At 42.0% G+C, this 24,253-nt stretch overlaps 1 protein-coding gene across 1 annotated transcript in view; it reads right to left on the bottom strand.

Annotated features, from left to right (window-relative positions):
* The window catches only part of LSG1 (large 60S subunit nuclear export GTPase 1), a 30,276-nt gene extending 6,686 nt beyond the window's left edge, over positions 1-23,590 (bottom strand). The window contains exons 1-11 of the mRNA XM_045812491.2: positions 23,431-23,590; positions 21,805-21,931; positions 16,706-16,826; positions 16,440-16,526; positions 15,833-15,919; positions 11,897-11,957; positions 10,430-10,606; positions 6,200-6,616; positions 3,152-3,253; positions 2,871-3,014; positions 1,197-1,320 (exon numbers count right to left, since the gene is read on the bottom strand). Coding sequence (XP_045668447.2) covers positions 1,197-1,320; positions 2,871-3,014; positions 3,152-3,253; positions 6,200-6,616; positions 10,430-10,606; positions 11,897-11,957; positions 15,833-15,919; positions 16,440-16,526; positions 16,706-16,826; positions 21,805-21,931; positions 23,431-23,529 — 1,546 coding nt within the window. The 5' untranslated portion in view covers positions 23,530-23,590. The remainder of the gene's footprint in view (positions 1-1,196; positions 1,321-2,870; positions 3,015-3,151; positions 3,254-6,199; positions 6,617-10,429; positions 10,607-11,896; positions 11,958-15,832; positions 15,920-16,439; positions 16,527-16,705; positions 16,827-21,804; positions 21,932-23,430) is intronic.
* Positions 23,591-24,253: the final 663 nt, after the last annotated feature.

The following is a 24,253-nucleotide window of genomic DNA, read 5'->3' on the forward strand; positions in this document are numbered from 1 at the left end:
ATTTCAGATTTCACTTAAAAAAAGGAGGTGAAAGGTGGCGTGATCTTTAAGGTCTTTTCTAGTTCCATGACTTTGTGACTACACCAGTCTCATCACAACAGCTTCATATTTATCCTCTTTAAAGTCTCCCAACTAAACTAAGTTCAAGTTCTGGTTTAAGTGTGCTTTGTATCAAATCACCTTTCTCTGCGAGAAAAATGTAAGTTTTTCCTCTTCTTATCAAATCAAATAACCTGAACTCCTTCCCCGCTGGTGGTAGTTCCTTTAAAGGCATGCCACAGATGCATGGAAATGTTTCAACATTGCTATTTCTTTAGGAAGACATAGGGAAGTTCTTCCAGACAACCTTTAAAGTTTGTATTAAGGGAAATAAGTCACAATCAGTTGAAGAATGATAGGCAGATAGCTCCCACGTAGAACTGGGGTAAGACACAGAGGTGGGAGAGCGGTGGACTCATTTTAATGTCAAACAAGGTTTCCAAGGGACTGATGGAAGGGGAAGGAGGCTGTTTTACATCCCCATCCTGACCTCGATCCACTCTGTCCCAATCTCTGAGGGCCTTCCTTTCCCATGCTGCCCTCACAACTCTCTTATCCTGCAAGGACAGCATATTCATTTTCTTTCCAGCGTCCCTTCTCTTCTGTTTGGGAGAAGACTCCAGAAAAAGCCAACATGGCCTCAGTCACAATCCATTGTCTACACCTGAGCACCGACAAAACAGTGAATGCCCCAAAGGCCTTTTCTTCCAAGCACAAGACAGCTGCGGGCAGGCCCATGCTCCCTGTGGGAGGTTTCAACACCATCCGAGTGTAGGCCTCCTATAGGCAGGGGCTCGAGACCAGGAGCATATGGAAGACACGTCTCCCCTGGAGTGGGACTGATTGCTACTGTGAGGGTCCACAAAGGGCAGACCTGAGGAAGAGGCCAGGGCCTCAAATCATCTCCAACTCTAGAAAGCGCTTAACACACTGAAGTCATCTACTACTCAGGCAGCTGCCAGCTCTCCCTCCCTCCCTGTCACACTCGGAACCCACTGCCAGAACTGCCTGTGGGCAAGGCTGACAGAGATAACTTCAAGGCTGGAAGATAACATGGACAAATATAAGGAAAAATGTGAATTCGTATCTTTGCAGGAGTAGTTCGTTAACTATGTTGTTACTTTTTTGTTCATGCTTTAAAATAAATCATAACTCACATCCATATGCTGTCAACAGTTCTTCTGATGTTGGAGGTCGATGGGGGTCTTCATCCTCTCTAGGCTTTATGATATTAATGCCGTATGTACTTTCTAAGACATGTCTCGGAATATTCTGGCAAACATAAGCTTGTCAAGGAATCATTCCCTTGAACTGACCCCCTCCCCCACCACACCTTCTGACACATGCTTCCTAATTCACGGCTTGTAGGACAGATGCCTTTCTACCTCTCCAGAAAGAAGGGTAGTTATTCATTAATTTTTGAATACTTTTTTTTCCTCTTTAAACACCATGCTACCTTGTACCAGTTATTCACACACATGCCCCATCTGCCCCCCAGACTGAATCCGGCAAGGGCAGGACCCACGGCTGATTCGTGCTTGTAGCCTCCACAGAACTGAACCTAACCTGGCTTGTAATAAATGCCAGTACACACCTGATTACTGATCCACAGAGAAGTGGAAAATATACAGAGACCCATTCAGTAACGAAACACCTGTGTTCCCAACTATCAAGAGGTAGTAACAATGTCATCTATTAAAAAACTACTGAAAAGGCAAACCTTTCGAACACTGTAGCAGCCCCTCCTGCCACGTGGAGGTAAGGGAAGTGTGTGGTGCAGCCACCAGGCCACTTTCCAGACGTTCACATTCACGAGGCTCTATTATTACCAAGTACGGTTCTGTGAGATGACAATTTTTACAGATATGGTGTCATACTGTGTATGTAATGTCTGAGATTTACCCAGGTCACTACAGGTAGACTGAGTGCAGTACTTTTAACTTCTGTACACTATTCTATTTTAGCGATACACTGTATTTTATCTATCCTGGTAAACATTACTTCTTACAGAAAGAGAAATTAAATTGGTGTGCATGAAAAGCTGTAGCCTTCAGGGAAGTCATGAAGGATCTTGTCAAGAACTATAGTTTTGCCTACTTACAAACTAACAAATCAGTGTGCCGGTCTCACGGAGTCTCCTGTCTTCCACCAGCACCCACGGAACAGTCAGATGAATGCGTTGGCTTGAAGGAGGGTAAAATCTTAAGACACTACTTAGAGGCTTCACATAAGGTAACTAATTATGCTGGGAGATGGCAGAGCTCCTAATTAGCTCCTTACTAGCTGTTCGATCTTGGCAAATTGTTTAACCTCTCTGTGCCTGACTTTCCTCAAGCTCGAAAAAATCGGAATAATAGCAGTACCCACGTCAAGGGCTGCTTTAAGAATTAAATGAGATTAACTTGGTTAAGTGCTGTGTGAAGCACATGGTAAGCATGAAATAAGTATTGGCTATAACAATTAAATTCTCACAATCGACTGCGAAATAACTTTTCAGAACTTTTCAGAAAAGGAATGTTTCTGGAAGGTTAAGCAAGCTTACCAAGGTCACGCAAATAGTCAAACGCCAGTGTCGGGATTCAACTGGGGGCTGAGATCCAAAGCCTGGGCTCTCCCACTGATATCAGGCAACACTGCTGCCATCAGGTCATGAGCTTCTACTTCCGCAGTCCTGATGCTACCTCACCGTATAAACTTGGGCAGATCGTTCACTAGTATTTCAGGTTTTTCTGTTCAACAGCAGTCGTGAATACATCCAATGCAATTTCCCAAACAGACATGAAGCCCTAATATACACGTAATAACCAATCTTTCAAAAGCAGAAAGGATATTAGTGACACAGGGGGGACGTGGTCTCTCATTTGGTCAATTGGGAGGATTCCATTGCAAGTCATCTCTGCCTTGGTAGAGACGAAGGATGGCATCACAAGGCCGGGGCAGTCACATAAGCAGAGGCCAGGTTCCACATAGAGGGTCTGAAAGGTAAGTGAGAAGTTTATGTTGGGCACACAGAAGAAAAGACCAGCACGTGAGCGGCGAAGAACTTCAGAGAAACACCCAGAGGGAGCAACTGGCTGAGAAGGAAATCCAGAAGCTGATGCTGCAGAAATACCTGGAAATGCTTGGTGTGGCCAGGTGTGGCAGACACAGACACTTTCTTGTTGCCCATGATGGTGTTGATTGTGGAACTCTTACCAACATTCGGGTAGCCCACCTGCAAGAAACAACTCAGTTACTCAAGAGTCAAACACTCTATCTATCGAACCCAAAGATAATACCCACATGGCACAACAGTAGTGTCAGTGTTTGGTGGCTTCAAAAGATTATCTGAAATAGATACTGTTTGTTGACAATTTTCTCCCCTGTGGTGGGGGTGTATTTATTCAGACATGTTTCCAGTGATAACAGTCAAGCTAAGCACATTTTATTTTTATAGGTCTCGCTGTAACAGCAGATGTTACAGTAGACCTTAGCCCCCCGCTCCCAGCTCTCCCCACAATGTCCCATCTTACAGGCATTTCACTGTTTCCACTGTATTTTTCACACTGTGGGTGACATCGAGCATCAGAAACATATTTTAATCATCACCACATACAATTAATTTTTAATTTTTTTTTTAAAGATTTTATTTATTTATTCCACAGAGATAGAGACAGCCAGCGAGAGAGGGAACACAAGCAGGGGGAGTGGGAGAGGAAGAAGCAGGCTCATAGTGGAAGAGCCTGAGGTGGGGCTTGATCCCGGATCGCCGGGATCACGCCCTGAGCCGAAGGCAGACGCTTAACCGCTGTGCCACCCAGGCGCCCCTAATTTTTAATTTTTAATAACTTGTTAGGAAGCTTCTGTCTTGTGGGTTGACAATTTTAAGTGGCACGTTGACTTGATAGTGGGTTAACAAGCTACTAAAGCTCTTCAATTACTCTTAGCAGGACCATATAAAGGTTCTCAAATAAATGCTCAAATCATGGCAGCTTTGCTCCAGACTTTTTCTCAGGCTTTCCCCTGTGCCTCTAAATCCAATTCCATCTTACTTTCAAGAATCCTCTATCAGTATGATTGGAAGATTATAAATACTGATTCCGTCGAACATAAAACCCCAAACCTTCCACCTCTATTCCAGGCCTCACAACAGACAACTTCACTGTTTCAGTCTTCACTCTCACTCCTCTCCACACTTAGCCAGAACATATTTCTGGCTAATTGTTATCTGTTGTTCCTGGGGCTTTGCTTAAACATTTTCCTTCTGTTTGTCTGGAAGGCACTGTTCCACTGTCACTTTGTTGAAACCTCACGTTATACTTTAAGGTACAATCTGTTACATAAAGATTTCCAATAACTGCTCATTATTCTCAATATTCTCTTCATGTTTTGTACTTATTTAGATCTTCTGTCTTGTTTATTTAGATCTTGATTACATGACATATTATGATTTGTTTCGATGTCATTTGTTGGGGGGAGGGCCCTTTTGTTGCTGTCATCTCCCCCACCTTCTGCAGATCAGGCTCCCTCACTATATACTCCTATAGGCCACTGGATGTCCTCTCGCACTTATCACACCTGGAACTCCAGGCTCTGGGAGGGTGGGGACTGTGTCTGTCTGATCCCCTGATACACTGCTACGGACCAGCAGGATGCCTGGCCTGTGGCACGTGATCGGAAATATTCGTAGAGTGAGAAAATTAACCTATTCTCAGGCTTTCTAGAGTAAAACATTCAGAAAGTGGAGAGGCTGCTTAGCATGTCCATAAATATAAGAAAGAGACTAGCTTTTAGGGAAGCTGGACTTTCTGGGAGCATGTAGAAAATGAATTTTTAGCAATCACATAAAGAAATGAAGTTGAAGCTATGAAGCTGAGAGGAACGACTCAAGTTCTCCAAGGTTCACAGCGAGTCCATCCCACTGTAGCACCAGGTCCGCCTGGCTCCAAGGGCAACTCCTGTAACTAGCACTCCGAGGTGGAATGTTGATCTGCTACAATCATTGCTAGTAGGCTTCGGGGACGGGCGCTTCAAAACAATTAGGATTAGCTATACTTGGCATGTAACTTAAGAGCTAGAAGATTTTAAACCTGCCACAATCTATGTTACCTCACGGTTTTGTTCTCTTGGATGAGAGGCCTTTAAAATACCTTCTCTAACATTTTACATTTCCTTAGCTAAAGATGGGGCCGCTGGAGCCGTGCTGTACGTCTTTGAGGTCTGAGCACTTCTCATAGCCACTTCTAGAATCACCTCTAGTAGGCAGGGATGTGATCTCCTTTCCCTGTTCTTCTGCAATTAAAGCACCAGTCATGCTTTGCCTGGTCCAAAGATGTTGGGATTCTCCCTAAAATGCATGTGGAACATTTACAGTACAAGTTGGCAAGGATCACGTGACACCAAAAGCCTATAGAAGGTAAGATTATTGAACTGGAAGTCTGAAGACAACCTTAAAAGCACTCTCATTCTGCTACCTCTTGGTAAGTCACAGGACCGGTACGGCCGAATTGGAAGATGGCAGAAGATAACTGATATAAATAGGGGTATATCCAATATAAGTCTTGAGAGAGTTTACTCTTTTGAGTTGGGCTTTACCTCCTCCCACAATGCCAGCGGGCAACAAGAGGGCAATAATGTTCCCTATGACACCAGAAGGTTGGTGGTCCCCTGGGTTCCAGGGTAGCTACCAATGGATTAGAAATAAAGGCACCCATGTAGTGGGGCGCCTGGGTGGTGCAGCTGGTTGGGCGTCTGACTCCTGGTTTCAGCTCAGCTTGTGATTTCAGGGTCCTGAGATCAAGCCTCACATTGGCCTCCACACTCAGTGCACAGCCTGCGTGGGATTCTCTCTCCCTCTGTCCCTCCTGCTTGTGCGCTCTCTCTCTCCAATAAAAAAAAAATATTTGATTTAAGATTTTATTTATTTATTTGCCAAAGAAAGAAGGGGAGAGAGCACACGAGCACAAGTGGGGGGAGCAGTGGAGGGAGAAGCAGGCTCCGTGGTGAGCAAGGAGCCCGATGCAGGACTCGATCTCCCAGGACCCTGGGATCATGACCTGAGCCGAAGGCAGATGTTTAACCAACTGAGCCACCCAGGCATCCCTCAAATAAATAAGTCTTTAAAAAAAAAAGAAAAAAAGGTACCCACGTGGTAACAATCTTAGGACCTATGTCATCTCACCAGTCCAACTGTAAGTTGTCCGTCTTTCACCTTCTTCCCTGTGTGCAGCTGCTTTAAGATCTCCAACAATTCCCGCCTCGATACCAGGTGGCTAAAATTGTGTGTGCACTCCTTCGGCATCACATCACACCCCTGAGCCTCAGAATCCGCAGTGCAGCTTCCTGGCCAGTCCCGGCCACACGCCTCTTCGTCAGGGTTGCTGTCTTCTTCCGAACATGTCTGCCAAACCTCCTCCTCCTCCTCCGGACAGTCCTCGTACTCACTGGAGTCTTCGTCGCTAGAGGCAACGTCACTAAGTGCGAGGGAACTGCTGTCCGGGAGACTTCCGGGCTCACTGAGCGGGACTGCAGCCTCATCACTGCTGGACTTTTCAGACTCGGCTGCGCTGGCTTCTCCAGCATCTCCGTTCCCCTGTTCCTGAAGAGATGACAGAAACCACAAAAGCTCAGAAGTGTACGACAACGGCACCTTTCACTCTAGTGAACGTACTCAGAGTTGGTTATCTCAGATGAAGTTACAAAATATGAGACAAGTTACAAAGGAGACCAGAAAAGGTGAAAACAGGGAGACAAGGTAAGCCTTTTGGTGAAAGGACACAACAAACAATCAACAGTGGTGCCCTCTGGGGACGGCAGGAGCAGTGGACCTTCACTTTGTACATTTCTGTATTATCTGGACTGTGTACAAACAATATGCATTACGTTTGTAACAGACACATCTTTAAAAAAAGCAAGAATGTAGAAAAGCCCGTGTCAAGCTGAATTCTTAATGGCAGTACATTATTTGCACCCGGCTGTAGAACAAAGCATTTCTCATTAACGATAAAATATTTAACATTCTCTTCTTTGCACAAAGCAAGAAGGGCATGGTTTATAATTTGAGTTCCTTTTCACACATTTGCATTTTTAAAGACTGTGATTTGCATGTTTAAGGAAATTGCTATTCCTTTATAATTGCCTTTAATAAATCAAAGCACTGTGGAGCATAGCTCCCTCCGGATGAAATGCAGAAGCAACAAAACTCAACTCCAAATGTGAAAATCATTCATAGATGCAAAGAAAAAGATAAAAATCATTTACTCTTCAAGGATGTGTTAATTCTTCTGAATTCCTACTGATAATAAAGTAAAAATAAAACAATTTACAGTATTACTAATTTGAATTAGCAAGAGTGAGTGGGTTTGGATTTAGAAGTGATGCAAACCTTGCATCATTTCTAAGTTACCTAGTGTTAGAATGAGTAACCGTCACAGAAGAAGACACAATGATCTCAGTTAAACAAGTATCCTACATTTTAGGGAAGTAGAGACATAAACAAAATGTCAGGGAAAACAGGCATGATTTCATGATCAAGTCTGGCAGGTCAAAAAGAAACATGGCAGCAAGGCTTATAACAGAACCACAGAACTGGAAGCAATTTCTATGAGAAACGAGCAATGAATACAAAGAAGACGGTGTGTCTTTACTGTGAGCTCTTCTGGATCATTTCAAAATATGAAAGAAACAGAAAACAGTAATGTGAACTGAATGTGGATGTGTATTAAAAAAACTAAAACCAGAAGCAGTTTAGGTTCAGGAAAAATGATGAAGACAACAAAAGGACTTTGTGCCACTTATATTAAAAATAAAAAGAGGGAAAAGTCAATCCCTTGGGGAAACACAGTGCAATTTAACAGATGGCCAAGAGAAAACCAAAGTACTCAGCTTGAAAACTTTTTTTTTCAAATAAGAAGTGATCAAACAACTATAAAGGAAGAACCAAATTTCAGAGAGCTGAGAAAACAGTGACTATTAAACTATCTCTAATAAGTTCATGTTTGATACTCAAATGACAGATGTGATTCCAGCTATGATATCACAACAGTATCTGGTTATTGGTCTTGGGAAATCATGAAAAACGGCAGACACTTCAGAAGACTTGGGAGAAGTAAATGACGGCTAACTTAAAAAGGGAGAAAGAGTATCTTCCATAACCATGCTCTGTGAACTCAGAATTGGGTACGGGAGCAAGTCTACAAGATAGCTGGTGAGCCCTAGAAAGACAGTCACCCATGCACTACTCGGTTAACAAGTCAGGGAATACCACAGATGTAGAAACTGATCTTTTTTCCATTTTTGATAGTTCTTGGGTTGGTACATCAGGGCTAAGTAATACGGTGATAAATATTTACTAAAAAACTTCAGTAAAACATTGGCTTCCAGGAAAGAGTTGAAACAACAGAAATAATGGTTAAGAACAAGCCATGAAGCCTGACTACCTGAGGATAATAAGCACTTAACTTACTGCTGAGATGATTCAATGAATACAATGTATAAAGTGCTTCAGACAGTGGTGCCTGGCACAGAATAAGCTTTCTATGGGTTAGTTTTTATTAACGATAGAAACAAAGGAACAATTATTATTGTTATATCCTTGTGAACACAACTGTATTCATCACATCAAAATGCTTGGTACAGAAGGCTTAGTAAATTCACAAAAGGTTACAGAGCTCTCCCCTTGGTCCTAATCTGTTTAACAATGTTATCAATGACTGGAAAGAATATACAGAAGGACAAACACACAAAATTTGCAGATTCAAAGCTAGAGAAAAGCAAACTGTACAACTGAAACGAATTCTCTATCTTAGCCCCAAATCACTAACAATATTTCAGAGTAACTGTATGTTCTAAATTGAGGTAAATACAAAATGAAAAACTTTTTTCACATGTAAATAGGGGATTAGATTTGCATAAGTCTTTTCTTTTTTAAAAAATATGAGGGATTTGGTTGTTCACAGGTTAAATGAGCCAAAAGCATAACATAGTTCCTCTGAAATGGGGTGAATGAACAAAAACTGAATTACTGGGAGTATTGTGATCACAAGAAATAATCATCCCTCTGAATACCTAATGTATACAATTAGGTGCCACCAGTTGTAAGTGTTTCTTGACATACGCAGACTGGCACTTGAGATGAAGAGCGTCCCAGATATTATGTCCATAATGAAACCAGAAAATATACACAGAGAGAACTAAGGGGACAAAGGAAGAGTCCTTAGATCAAAGGCTAAGTAGGCTGACTGAGCTTCACTGAACTGAAGAACTTTCTAAATGTAGATAGAAAGAGTGATCTACCTAGTCTCTATCATTTAACATAGATAAATAACAGAGAGATTACAGGACTGTCTGCCACGAAGGTGAGGGAAGGAATTCACAGGGCTAACCTGAGAGCTCATCAAGGGGAGGGCACTGTATTTACTGGCACTCGGCTCAATGTACAAAACAGTCCGTAGATGGGTAACAGAGATAAGCAGAGATAAGAGAAAAGGAAGGAAAAGGCTAGGAAAAAAGATATTACTTTAAGTCTCTTTCAGCTCTAAGATTCTACTACTAATTTCACTTCATAGCTACTATTAGCTAATAGCTATATTTTTTATTAGAAAATAAACCCCGGGAGGCCTGGCTGGCTCAGTTGGTGGTGCATGTGACTCTTGATCTTTGGGTTGTGAGCTCAAGCCCCACACTGGGTGCAGAGATGACTTAAAAAAACAAAAAACAAAACAAAACACACACACACAAAAGAAGCCCAAACTGTTTCTGTAAAATTAAGGTTAAAAAATAACACGGTATAGGGTGCCTGGGTGGCTGGCAGTTAAATGTCTACCTTCGGCTCAGGTCATGATCCCAGGGTCCTGGGATGGAGCCCCACATTGGGCTCCCTGCTCAGTGGGGAGTCTGCTTCTCCTTCTCTCTTTCCTTCTGCCCCTCCCCCTGCTCGTGCTCTCTTGCTCACTCTCTCAAAAAATAAAATAAATAAAATCTTAAAAAAACCCCAAGATAACATGGTATATCTTTAGGATTACTTCATTTGTTTGTTTTGTAAACAATGTCCAAAGAGATTCTAATCAAGCCCTGAGGTGCGTGCTTTGGTTGTACCTGCCTCCTGTTAAAAACAATTATAAAGTCATTATGAAACTTCCTATATAATTTCCTGCCAAAAATCTAAAAAAATTAAAAATTATAGCTAATTATCAGTCTGCACCATAGAGCCCCAGAGATGTCAATTTCTTTGACAACCAGAGAAAGTAACCTTGACTCATTTTTCTATAGGTCATGCTACTATCAGAGCATTTAGGGAACAGACAAAAGCCCTGGATTCCCAGAAATCTTCAGTAAGAAAAAACAAAGCTTACTAACCAGAAACTGAAATCCTGCTCCCAGAAATGCAACCTGAAAAAGTCCCCCAGGTTACCTTAGTGTCACCAATCAGCTGAATGGCTTCAGCCAAAGCTGACCAGAAGATAATCTTCACATTTTCTTTTTCAAAGTATGTGGCCCAGGCACTCCGCTGCTCAGCAGTCAACAAATCTGCCTTATTTATCAGAATGACGTTTTCCTTATTATCATCTATTTCTTTCACATAACATTCCTAGGCGAGACAAAGGTATTTAGAAAGGCCTCTTCAAACAAGTAACAATTGGGCTAATTATATTGAAAGCCCCCAAAACTAAAAGTTTTTACTGTCCTCAATTTTAAGTCATCCTAATTTAAAGATTTTTCATCCTGGTACACTCTACTGACCCTCTCAACAAGCTCTGAAAATATCACATCATAAATACCTAGACATACCCTTGACATAAAGAATTGGAAAGGGTATAAGGAAATGCTCTCCTACCCTGTCGGAAGTATAACAGATTCTTTTCCTTTAAATAATGTAGTTCCTCTCTTTAATAGGGCTGAATTGTTTTTTACACAAAAGTTTAAAAACTGCAAAATTAGGAGATTTGTCGGCCAGCAGGGACTATTTTTCAGCCAAGTGATGACAGCCGATAATAATCTCATCTTTTCACATAAAAAATACTTTTTGAAGTTTAAAAGAAAAACAAGATCCAGTACTTGAAATTAATTCCCAACCACAGCTCTTCATTAGGAAACACACCCAAGTTATAAAAGCTGACTTCATAAGAGTTTCAACATTAAGATTTTTGTCCCTCACCAGTGGATTTAAAAATATTCTGCGCTGCTGGGCGTCTGCCTTCGGCTCAGGTCATGATCCCAGGGTCCTGAGATTGAGCCCCGCATTAGGGAGCCCGCTCCTCCCTCTCCCTCTGCCTGCTGCTCCCCCTATTTGTGCTCTCTATCAAATAAATAAACAAAATCTTTAAAGAAACTATTCTGCCCTGTTACTACTACGGACTCAAACACTAATAGGAATACTTCACATGTGCACAGTGTTTTGATTTAAAACCTGTATTACATTATTTCATGCAGTCTTCACTCCTTAACTGTTACTCCCTCTGGTGTTTTACAAACTTAGTTTGCTTGTAAAAGATCACAGGAGGCAATAACTAACGTGTGAGAAGAGAAAACTTAACAGGATGGGTAAGATGTGACCAATAAGCACAATGCTATTTCAACTGCTGTCTCTTACAAAGTGAGAAACACTGGCAAATGTCTATTAACAAACTGGCTTCTAAACTACCAGCCAGAAACTTCATGTGTTTGCCCTTCCTGCAGATGGAAATACTTGTTTTCGAAGGAAGACACCAGTCTAAACAGCGGCAGGATGCACGCACCTGCCGCTGGAAGGAGAGGCGGCCTCCTTAAACACAGCTAGAGGAGAGAACCGAACCTGGCGGCAGTGACGGCTACTAGTGATGCTGTCCTCCCGCTGCGGCTCCAAGGACTGCACATTTGAATTCTGTCACACTTTACTTACCAAATCCTCACATCTGAAAAGAAGTGGGTTTCGAGCATCTACTATCTGGACCACGATATCACTGAAAAAGAAAGGTGAGATACTCTAATCATTGTGAAGTGAAACACTGACCATATGATAACAATAGCAAACACTTTCCACATATTAACATCTGACACTTTTAATGTTTTAAGGTACAATTAACCCCAGTTTATATATGAGGAAACTGAACCTTAGGACAGCAAAGTCACTTGTCCAAGGTCACCAGCTGCTAAGTGACGGAGCTATAATGGGAAGTCAGTCTGGACCAGAGGACATGCTTATAATCGTAACATTCTCTTGCTGTTACATGTCCGAGAGAGCCTCTGATATTTCATTGTTAAAGCTTCAACTGTATCTTCTAGTAAACTCTCCTGGTGAGGCAAAAAGAGTATTCCAAATACTTCAGTCCAAGGTGGGGTCTAATGTATACTCAGTACCTAATCTACACTGGCGTTCAGGCCTCAAAAGAAAGCTAATAAATCACTTCCTGACAGCTGCCACTATCAAAGCCTGTATCTTAGTCAAACCCAGGGCTGATGAGACAAAGCACACATCCAGCAAATCAACATCCACCAGTTCCAGCAATGCGTTTAAATGGCCAAAATACAAGACAGGGAAGTTGCCACAACCGAAGCAGGAATGAGGAGTCCAACTTCTTTTGTCACATGGAAGATGCAGCAATAAGAAAACTTTCTGCAGCGGACAGCAAGTTCCTCAGAGCCCTCACGCACATAGAGGGGACCACAGCAGCCGAGCGCTGCAAGAATAAATCTCCCACTTCTCCGGGAGGGTCCTCCTTTCATTCTGCCCCCGTGGCTAGCAGAGATGCTCTCAGGGCCAGCTGCCACTGGAGGGAAATAAGCTGCAGACGTGCTCACAGCAGTCTCCTAAAAACCCATGTGTGGTTAGCCTGTTCTGAGGTAATGCTGATGCAACTAAGCTGGACACGGAGGACATGTATTAAATCAAGTTCACCGTTTAAGGCAGGGCTTTGACAATCAAAGTGCATTTTCTTTCAGAATAGTTAAATTTCCAGCATAAGACTGTGATTCAGGGGAACTCACAGACTTGCTAATTAATGACAAATTGTTAAGTTCTCTAATTAAGTGGGTCCCGGTATCTCCTCCTTAAGGTAGTCTCTACCACTTTCAAACTGTGAGGATTTAACAGTAAATGCAACAGTGACTGCAAAAACACGGACAAAGCCTAATAAACTAAAATTGCAAGGTCCACAAACATCAGGTCTACCCGCAAACAAGCAGACACCGGTAAGAAAAGACAAACTTAAGACCGCTTGCTCCGTGTGCTGCCCGAGGCTGCAGAGCAAACTGCTGACCATGTACCAGGAAAGGCTTCCGCAGCACAATAGTGCCTTCTCTTCCTGGAATACAGCGTACTGCCCTCAGCGCCCCCGCGCTTCCTGCATTTCAATGACAGGGTATACATCAAATCTTTTCCAATAACTACGCTTGAAATTAAAGAGGCAGATGGCTTGGCTAGCCTGTTACCAAACAGGAGACATCTGCTGTACTGCAACACATCACTAAATATTTCCTGTTAAAAAATGTGGCATAGTAGCTTTATTATTAATATTTCTATGTAATTCAGATCCACTTCCATGTGATATAAACTACACACCTTAAGTTACAATACATGCTCTCTTTTATAAACAGAGAAATACCTCATAATAAAAGTACAGAGCAAGGAACACTATAATTGAAGTGAGGAGTTTCAACAAGTACAGGCTCCCTCTAGGGAAACCAGTAGCTTATTTAGGGACATAAAAAGTGTGTAAAGGGCCTTTCTGTCAAATGTGAAATGAACACATATACTTCCCTCTCAAAACCTATACAAATGAAAGCAAACTTTGAAGCTCACTAGAACAGAGAGAAAGAACAGCAACTGCGACACAGCAGCCCAGTCTAGAAGCAAGCCTGTTCATGCTCCCGCCCCGAGGGAGCAGATGAAAAGCATGAGATGAAGGTCTCTAGGCAAGGGTGAAGCGTAGGGCTGAAATCAACCTGAATGAGGAGCTCTTAGGTCTCCTCCCCTGTTCCAATCAACCAGGCAACTACACCCCCTCAATCTCCTACCCCAATGGCAGAAGGCTAGGGTTTATTATGGAGAAAATGAACCTGAGAGGCTGCAGAATTGGGACCTCAAGCACAGAAGAGCATGGGAAAAAGGAACCATACTGAAAAAGGGCAGATTAAACAAGTCTACATACCAAGTGGAGAAAATGCGCAATCTCTTTGCATTATACCACCACACCTTTAGCCATGTTCTTGGCAGGAGACCGTTCTTCTCTTTAAGAAACTGACTGGCTCTAGGAAAAATCCCTATAGATCCTAACATCTTGGGGTATTCCAACAAAATAAAATTGATCCCTACTTGGTCCTGTACAGTGAAGTCCACCAGATGGCAAATTCCACCCAAACAGGTGTTCCTGTCAATCAGCATATTATAATGCTTCATTCTTAAATATGACCACACTGGGGCGCCTGGATGGCTCAGTCGGTTAAGCATCTGCCTTCAGCTCAGGTCATGCATGATCCCAGGGTCTTGTGATCAAGCCCTGCATTGGGCTCCCTGCTCAGGGGGGGAGCCTGCTTCTCCCTCTCCCTATGCCCTTCTCCCCTGCTTATGCTCTCTCTCTCAAATAAATAAACAAGAATCTTAAAAAAAAATATGAACAGACAACAAACATCACTTGATATCTGAGGAAGGCCTCTTACATAAAAGTCAGAAACCAGAATAAATGGAAAAAAGAAAAAAAGGAACGGAGAGGAAATACAGACCCTATATAGGAAGTAGGACAAAACCTAAAATCAAAAAAAAACAAAAAAAACCAAAAAAAAACAAAAAAAAACCCCAACGAACAGACAAAAAAAAAAAAACCCAATACTGTGAAATATGCAGATGGGGGCGTTCCAAGGCCAGGTTTCAATATGTTAAACCTTGTTACCATTTCTCTTTGGAAGCAGCAGTACACATCTTCAACTGCTCAAGAGGGCCTGAAGAAGAGATCCACTGTGCTCTACAGAAGTTCCCCAGGACAATCAGTGGGTCTTCCCAAGCCTCATTCAAGTATAACTGAATCAAAAGGCCCTGCACTGAGTCTGGGAATCAGCAGCAAGCTTCTACTTTTTTCAGGCTTAGAGATTTGCCTTGTTACTCTGAGCTCCCCATGGCCCAGCCCAACAGCCTTCTCTCTGCCCCTGTGGGAGCAGGGTGGGGAAGGAATGTAAGTGACTTAAAAAAAAAAAAAAAAAAAAAAACCTGAGAAATAATCCACATATCATAAAATTAATCCTTTTAAAAGTAACCATTCAGTAGTTTTTAGTATATTCGCAAAGTTGTGCAACCATCACCCATCACAATTAAAACAAATCACTCCTGGATTCCCCCCATCCTTGTCAGCTGCTCCTTCCTCTGTTCTAACTCAGCCCACTGCCTTTCTATCTAACACAGCAGGAATCACACTCTGGATTTACTACGTACTGATGATCTGAGTGCAAAGACTGCACTTCATTCCTGTGACCCTCATGCCTCCCCCACAACATATTTTCTCTTTGCAAACAGACATCTACCTCCCTTTCACAACCATATTTTCCATATGTCCAATAGGAATCAACAGACATTTGTTAAAATAACTGTAGGTACTTCAGAACCCATCTTACAGAAAATGTTCACCATTCTTACCCACTTAACAACATGTTCACCTCATCAAAAAAAAATCTATACATTGAAAGAAATATAGTATCACACTTTCAGTTTTTATAATTCTCAAGAGCCATTTGCACAGCTTAATCCCTGAGCACCCCGGCCCCCGGGGTCTGTGAGCATTCATCAACACCCAAATCTAATATAACACTACTGATGTCTTCATCACACAAAAGGAAAATGGTAACTTACCTTCTCTCAATCACCCTCCAGAGCTGGCGCCAAAAGTCCAAATTTCTTTCAAATGGAGTTAACAGCAATTTTTGTTCCTCTTCTAGCCTGGCTTTAGAATGAAAAGTTTTTATCTTTGCCAGATTATAATCGAAGGTTTCAAGTCGTAGAAACACTCAAATTCATTGCATTGAAAAGTACACAAATATTAACTATCAAACTGTTTTTATCACTTTCTCCTAGTCAATATGAAAATCAAATTTGAAATTTTATACTTAATCTATTTAAGTCCTAGATGTTCATCCCACAAAATGACATTTCTCCCACACACCTCCTTCTGGAAGAATGCTCGAGAGAGCGGTGATCAACTCCAGGGTGACTAATGGCTAGAGAAGGGTATGAGGGAGAGAAGGCCAGGAATGGAGTGTAGTAATCAATTTACCATCTCTGTGCAAAGATGCACACGTACCAAGTAATGCTGGTCACACACAGAATTTGCACTTGAAAGAAGAAATCTACCATTTCCTTTTTAAAAGAATCAAGCCTTCAAAATGCAAACAGCAATGCAAACACACCAAACGCCAGGCTCAGAATTTCAAGACAAATCTTCATATATTCTAACACTCACCGGACAAGCTGACGTCTCCATTCTAGAAAGTTATCTTTCTCTGCCTGTTTGAGTTCTTCTGGACTAGTGTTTTTGTCCCACTTTGGTCTGAAACAACCATAAAGAAAAAAAAAAATTCCAAGTGAGTTAACCAAAATAAAACAGATTTGGATTTAATAACGGCAGCTGAGAAAAGGAAACAGGAAAAAAGAGAACACCAAATAAAAAATGTTATATTCAGGAGTCTTTTTATGCCTTGTACTGTCCTACATTCTTGCTCAACTCACCTTCGTGGTACACTCAAGAACTGTTTGTTTTCTTCCTGGAGTTTCTTAATTCTCTGGCTCTCCTCAAAAGACAGCAGTCCAGTTCTAGCCTCAGGACGCACAAACTTGAGATTAAGCTTCTCTGTTTAGAGAAAAGAAAGTACTGTAACTGAAGTGGCAATCTAGACAAGTGGATACTGGTCATTACTTAGAAAATGAAAAATGCAGCACCGAAAACAGAATTTGAGCTTTCTTGATGCAGATGCCTCCAGCCTTGGATAAATAATTTCCAAGTGAAGTTATCTACCAAAAAAAGAAGGAAAGAAAAAGATCTTTCCCAAAGCTTTCAAAAGGCCAATCATTTTTTCAAATACTAATTTTATAAAACTCCATATACTGAATGCATTTCAAGGAAACAGCAGCAGTAAGACTGTAAAGATTCAGTACAACCAATCTCATTTTACATATGAGGAATAACTGTCATCCAATGGGAGTGGGTAGGGAAGCAAAGATTCAGCAAAGAGACTCGCTCCAGTTCAAACTGATGAACGACTACACAGCCATCGTTTATGTAGGATGTTTATAATGAATGCCCACAATTAATGCTACATAACAATTCAAAGGAATAATAAAAAAAAAAAGCCATGTCCTTGTACGAACTACGGAGACCTGTGCTCTAGGGCTCTACCCCTCTCAGGTTGTTCTAGGTCTACTTCACCGCAGAGCCACCTAGTCTCCATGGACTAGAGAGAGAAGTGCCAGAAGAACTGGCATCGAGAAGCCAGTTAAGCTTCTTACCTAATTGCTAAGGAAAGGTCCTATTCAAACAGAATACCTTCAGCAATGCTCCTCTTGACCTTTAAGCAGACCAGTCTGCTACCCTTGTCAGAGACCACCATCACCATCTAGGACCTCAGTCTGCACGGTCCAGTAACCTAGAGGACAGTCCACCCAACCACTATTCTCATTCACGCCATCCTCAACCGATAGTCAAAAAACCCCCCCTTGAGCCCTGTATCTGGTAATTCTTTCACAGAATTCCTCCTTCCAATGGTGCTCTCCCACCTGATGTTCCCACTTTGCTTTGTCCAACCTCTGTACATGCCTCTAGACCCTTGATTCTTTCCTTTTCTACCAGTCCCTCATCCAGCTCATGGCTTCATTTCTTTCCCTATTTGGCCAAAACCACATGGTACAACCACTCTCCAACTAAACATCAAAATTCCTTACCCCGCAGCACCCACCGCCAAAGGTCCCAACCTTAGATAAAGCCAACTATCCATTCTCATCTCATTTCAGTAGCACTGCTCTGAGGGCTGCTGCAAATAACATAATAATGCAGCCATTGGCTCTGAACTGTTTTTACTCACAACACTTCTGACACCAAATGGGCACATCTTCCCACACCAGCAACGTGTTCTCCAACTCTCTGGACAACAAGGGAATGTCCTATGATTCTATTATATTCTGACACTAACTATCAAGAGTCGGTATCAGACTGCACAGGTTTAAAGGCTCGGTCCCACACGACTGCTGCACTTCAGCTACCAAGTCTCTGAAAGGGTTTTTATGGAGGCTTTACTGCATAGGCACGTCTGATTAAATCACTGGTTACTGGTGATAAGCCCAAACTCTAGCAGCTCTTCTGAAGTCCTGATAATTCCACCCCTCTAATCACAGGGTTGGTTCCTACTGCAACCAGCCCCCTGCAGAAGCTACCTAGGGCCCACAAGTAACCCCATTAGCATCAACTCAGGAATGGTTGTACGGGGCTAATAACGAATAACATAAGACACTCCTCTCACCCCTGACTTAGGAAGTTACAAACAAGGGTGTTAGAAGCTCCAGTTACCAAGAACCAGGGGTGACGACAAAATAGCACATCACACTTACTCTTCAGTAGCTGAAAATAAAGAGTACTACCTGTGTCATCTTTTAAAAATAAAGAGTTCCCAAAGAACATTTAGCATTTCTTATTATTCTTATTATTCTGCACTCCTCTGTAAGGTCAGGGACCCATCTGAAAACTTATTTAAAAACCACTTACCATCAACCCACCCAAAAACATGCATTCTCTCTCTCTTTCTCTCTCTCTCTCTCACACACACACACACACAAATCTGGCATGCAATCTGTAGGGTTCACACAGACAAGTGAAATGTGCAGTTTCCAGGTTAATAATCCCTGTCCCTGTGTGTCCAGTAGTGTCTGCAGGCTACAGAAAACTGAAACAAAATCCTATCACCTCTACATTATTAAAGGAATGGAAGAGAAGTTTTAATGAGAAATTTTAATGGATTTTTGAAAGTTTTATGAAGGCTTCACTATGTAGGCACGACTGATTAAATCATTGACCCTTAGTGATTAACTTAATCTTCAGTCCCTCTCTCCACCCAGAGGTGGTGCTGAAAAATTCCAAGCCTCTAATTACCACCTAGGTCTGTCTAGAGACCAACCCTCGTCCTGAAGCTATCCTGGGATCCCCAACCACCACTTACGTTATTAGGATACAGAAGGACACTTTTATCATTCCAGAGATCCCAAAAATATATATTAATTATAACACAATTCACACTGTCACTAAAATGTATGGGCTCAACATCAGGTAAGTCCTAGGACTTGCCCCAGAAGGAAGAAAATCCTTCTATATTCTTGGTTCTCTTATTCCCTGAACTGTAACTACATTCCTTTCGGAAGACGGTCGTCTACCTTAATAGAAAAAATGAAGCTGAGATACCCACCATTTCACCTCCTCACCTAGCATTCCTTAATGTGTGTCCCCACCTTCAGCTTCCTTTTGACCCCATTCTAGTCCCATCTCCTTCCAGACTCAAACTTTGTTCCATTTCCTCATTAATCTCTATTTTCCCTCGTTTCTAAAAATTAAAAAAATTTAATTACACAATATATAAACTCTCCTTTTAAAAAAATTCAACAATAAAGGCAAAAACATTCTCTTTGACCAACTCCTAATCTTCTGCCCACCCCTGCAATCTCAGCTCCTTCCCTGGAAATTACTGATCACTTGTGTAGGCTTCCAAATTTTTTCCTAACATACACATAGATATATGGACTGGTTGGATTATTTTTTTTTGTGGGGGATGGGAGGAGAGAAACTCGAGCAGACTCCCTGATGAGCGCAGGACCTAATGCAGGGCTCGCTCTCAAGACCCTGAGATCATGACCTGAGCGAAATCAAGAGTCAGTTGCTTAACTGAACCACCCAGAGGCCCTGGTCAGATTATTTTCTTAATGCAAATGATACCATACATATGCACTATTCCACAACTTGGTCTTTTCATGTGGTAACAGGCCACTGAGATCCTTCGCCTTAGCCACAAATTCACCTCATTCTTTTTAACTGCCATATAGTATTTCATAGTGTGTCTATGCCACGGTTTAGCCATTTGTCCATCTAATGAACATTTAGGTTGTTTCAAGTGTTCATTGTTAAAATACAGCATTATCTGAGACCCTGTCAGAAATGCAAACTCTCAGGCTCAACCCACACCTACTGAATCTCCAGAGGAGGGGCCCAGGAATCTGTTTTCCAGGTAATTCTGATGCTTACTAAAATCTGAGAACCACTGCTCCAGCATAGGTATTGAAAAGTGGAAACACCAGGTCATAAAATATGTACTTTAAATTTTTGATACTGTGAAACCAAATGCTGTATTTTCAACTTCTCCCTCTGTGCTGGCCCTCACCCCATAACCTACACACATGCCGGTATTAACCTTGATTACACACATAAGCACACATGCACACACACACCTCTCCCTGCCATGGTCAAATATCTCACACGAATACAACAAGCTCATGAACTCTACTTCCTCACCTTCGTCTCTCTTTTTCTATGCCCTTTCCTCTCTCCAATGATGGCTCCACCACTCCTCACTCTTCTGCACTTACTCCACCCCTTTCCACAATGTCTGGTTTATTCCGTCTCCCTATTAATCTTGCTCTGATTCTTTGTGCCATCTTCTATTACTACTATTTCAGTCTGGCTTCTCTTGATGAACTAATGTAACTGATCATTCCTCCTTAAAATGCATCAGTGATCTTTCAAAACAATGAAATCTAAAATCATGTTTGACACCTGCTTAAACCTCTTGAAAGATTCCTTTAAAGACCTTATTCTCTCTAGGCTCTAGCCCTTGCCCATCTCCCCAGTGTTTGCTCATCACATCCTGTCCTTGTGTGCTTCAAACACACTCGAGGCCAACTTCTAACCGTTTTCTGAACAAAGTAAGCTGCTGCTCACATGTTAGCTTGAGCCCTCCACCTGCCTGTGTATTCCTCCTGTGTCACCTCACCTGTCCTAATATCTACTCATCCTATGAGACAGCCCCAGCATAAAGCTTTCCTTGACTGGCCCTAGTCGTCCTTTAGATAGAATGAATACTAATTACATCTTTTATGATCCCATTGTTTGCTACAGACTTCTATCATAGCACCTAAAACAAAATTTTGCAGAAACAAAGTTATCTTATTCAACACTGTACTCTTGGTAGCCAATACAATCCTTGAAGAGTAGCTGGGGCCCAATAAGAGCATTTAAATAAATGAATGAATTTGTTAAACAGCACAATAACATTTATAATAAAAGAGCAGTAGAAATAGTTTATAATGCTACCTGTGCCAGGTACTTTTCTAAGTGCTCAGAAGACAGAAAACCATGGGGAAAACAGTGACTAAACAAATTACATGCATGGAAAATTCACTATACTGTGTCAACAAGTGCTTTAAAATACAATTCAAATTGCCTACATAACAGCGCAGCATAGGGAGTTGGCTTCTAATAACGGTATCAGAAAACATTTTCTGGAAAATTCTGGTATTGCCCGCCATTATGCTGACTGGTCTTTTTCCTACAAGGGACTGAGTTTCTTGAACTTGATACAATGATGCATAATCTGAAGGTTTTTAGAGCTTAATTTAAAAATGTGGCACATTCTGAACCTCACAGCTTGATAAGACCTTCCCACACTTCTGGGATATTTGCCTTTGGGTTAAAGACAGCCCATTTATGAGTTTAGAGCTTCCAAGCAGACAAATTTGTATCTAGTCAGCAAAAAAGGGTGACCAGTGTCATATGTACTCAGGAATAAACAACTTACCAGCTACGAACTCTGTTCCTGCAAGTTCTGCAGTTGCAAGGAAGTCATCGAGGGAGCTCTGTTCAGTCACTGACTGAAGATTAAGACGACCCCAATCATAGCCATCATTGAGCTCACTTGTGTGCAACTATGAATAAAACACAGGATAATAACACAGCTGTTCTCTTCTGACTTCCAAACAAACTCTATCCTCCCAAAGAACTGTTTTGTGGTCTTGAGGTTGGTGTCAGCCCCTTTAGTCAATGCTAATACTAGTTAACACTTAAACTAGTAAACATTCAAACACGACAGGCACTTTCCATTCATTATTTCGTTTAATTTTCAAAACTTTTTGAAATAAATTTTATTGTATCCCTATTTTGCTGACGAGGAAACAGTCTTGAATAGATAAAAATAATTCGCCTATAGTTGCTGCTAATAAATGGTAGACACAGAATTTGAATTCTATGTTGAAAATTTCTGATGGAGACCCACAGTAAAAAATACATGTCACATAGTGACTCAAATGCTGTGATACACACAATGATACAATTCTGTGCCACTCAGTAGAATAATATGGGAAAAAAAGAACACTGAAACAAAGTTGCCTTATCACATGCAATACACTTGGACATTTTGAGTTCTATCTTGTTGGGTTAAAAAGTCACTAGTTGGGACCTACTTAACTGATTCTCAGATGTAATCCAGAGCTTGATAAACACTATTCTAGCTACATGCTCACTACAGATACAAATAAATTTAAAAAATGAAGGTTAAAACAGTAGGTGGTTGGTCGAAGGCCACAGGTCAGCAAAAAAAAAAAAAAAAAAAAAAAAAAATTCAGAGTAAGGATTAGAATCCAATTCTTAAGAATTCATATTCAATCTTCCTACCACTTCCTAAAGGCCATACTATAACAAGTTCCCTCAAAATCAATGAAAATGATCAGTAATCTAACGTCTAGAGTATCTTGGACCTGAAGACAATGGAAGAGCCCTGTATGCCGTTTACTCTGCGTATGAAATGGCTGGAAATCAGATATCATAGTGGCACAGAGTTAGCACAGGTTCTTACTGAGAACTCAGTGAATCTCAAATACCTAGGCGTGTATCAGAATAACAAACAAAACTCCAACTACTTCATCCATTTTTCAAGGATCCTGAACTTATGTACATCCCTCAGGCCAGGGGCGTATTTGGCCCGCTCACGTTTTGGAGACGCACTGTTCATCTTCCAGCGAAACCGTTAGAGAATAATAAGGATGCAGCAAACATTTGAGTTATTTTGCATTTCTGGTGGCGACCGGCCGCTCTTGGAGAATTCATGCTTTGAACAATACCAAAAGAAGTAGCTTTTATGTTTTGAAATTTTCAAACGCTCCCTACATTCAAGATCCTTCAAGCGCTCCCAACAGCCTCATCATCACGCTAGCCCTCCTTTCCAGCCCCTACCTCTGTGACCTGTGCCTTGCTAGGAGGGCCTGCTTATCGGCCTGACAGGAACTTAAACATATTCCTCTTTCCAAACCTTCATTAGGCGTCACTTTCCCTACACAATTTTCCTGTGACTTTTGACCCCAGGCTTCGCAGCATTCAGACTCTCATAGCTACAAAGAAAGGCTGAGAAACACGGTAAGCTCTGTCTTACCCAAGAGTCGCTGTGACGATGGTTACGGCTCCGCTGAGTCTTCTGGCGGATAAGGGTCCGGCCGAGGGTCCCGGGACCTGGCGCTCTCCGGCGGCCCATCGCAGCACAACCCCCGCGCGAAACCTCCCGGCACCGCACGCGCGTTTTCCGGTATTCAAGAGCTCGGTCCCAGGAAGTGACGTATAAGCTAGCCCAAGTAGCGGAGGCCCGAGTTGAAGAAAAGGCGGAATAACTTGCTCCAAACTGCCCTTCGTATGTCTCTCAATGCCCCTGTTACAGAATATAAATAAGAAAATGGCCCAAGAACCTAATTTCTATAGCTATCTCTAGGGATATCTCAAATATGGATAGAATACTTGAATCAAAACAATGGTATCTTCCAGATTCGTGCGTCGATCTTTAACGTCCGGTGAGGAGCTAAGAGACCTGAAAAACATGGCCGTGCGTAATCCGGGTCCTAGGCCCGCCTCCCAGCTGCTTTTGTCACCAGGAGGCGGAGAAACGGGTGAAAGTTATTTCTGCCCAGCCAAGTGGCGTTGCTTCCTGGCGCTGCTTTTCTGCCTGCGCCTCAAGGTGTGGTCCTAACGCCTTCAAGCCCAGAATCTAAATAGTTTTTGTTTACTTAGTCTTTCCTAGCTGCGAACTGGGGAGAGAAGTCCCTGCCTGGATGGGAGATCGGAATGGAAGCGTGAGCGAAGTTTCCAGAGCTTGGCAAGGTTGCAAGGAGAGCCAACAGGACCTGACTTAAATGCTTTATTATTATTATTTTTAAAAATTCTACTTAGCATTGCATTAAAATTTCCTATAATTAAAGTGAAAACAG

Source organism: Ursus americanus, chromosome 4, assembly GCF_024610735.1.
Source record: "Ursus americanus isolate L20-20 chromosome 4, mUrsAme1.1.p, whole genome shotgun sequence".
Classification (NCBI taxonomy): Eukaryota; Metazoa; Chordata; class Mammalia; order Carnivora; family Ursidae; genus Ursus; species Ursus americanus.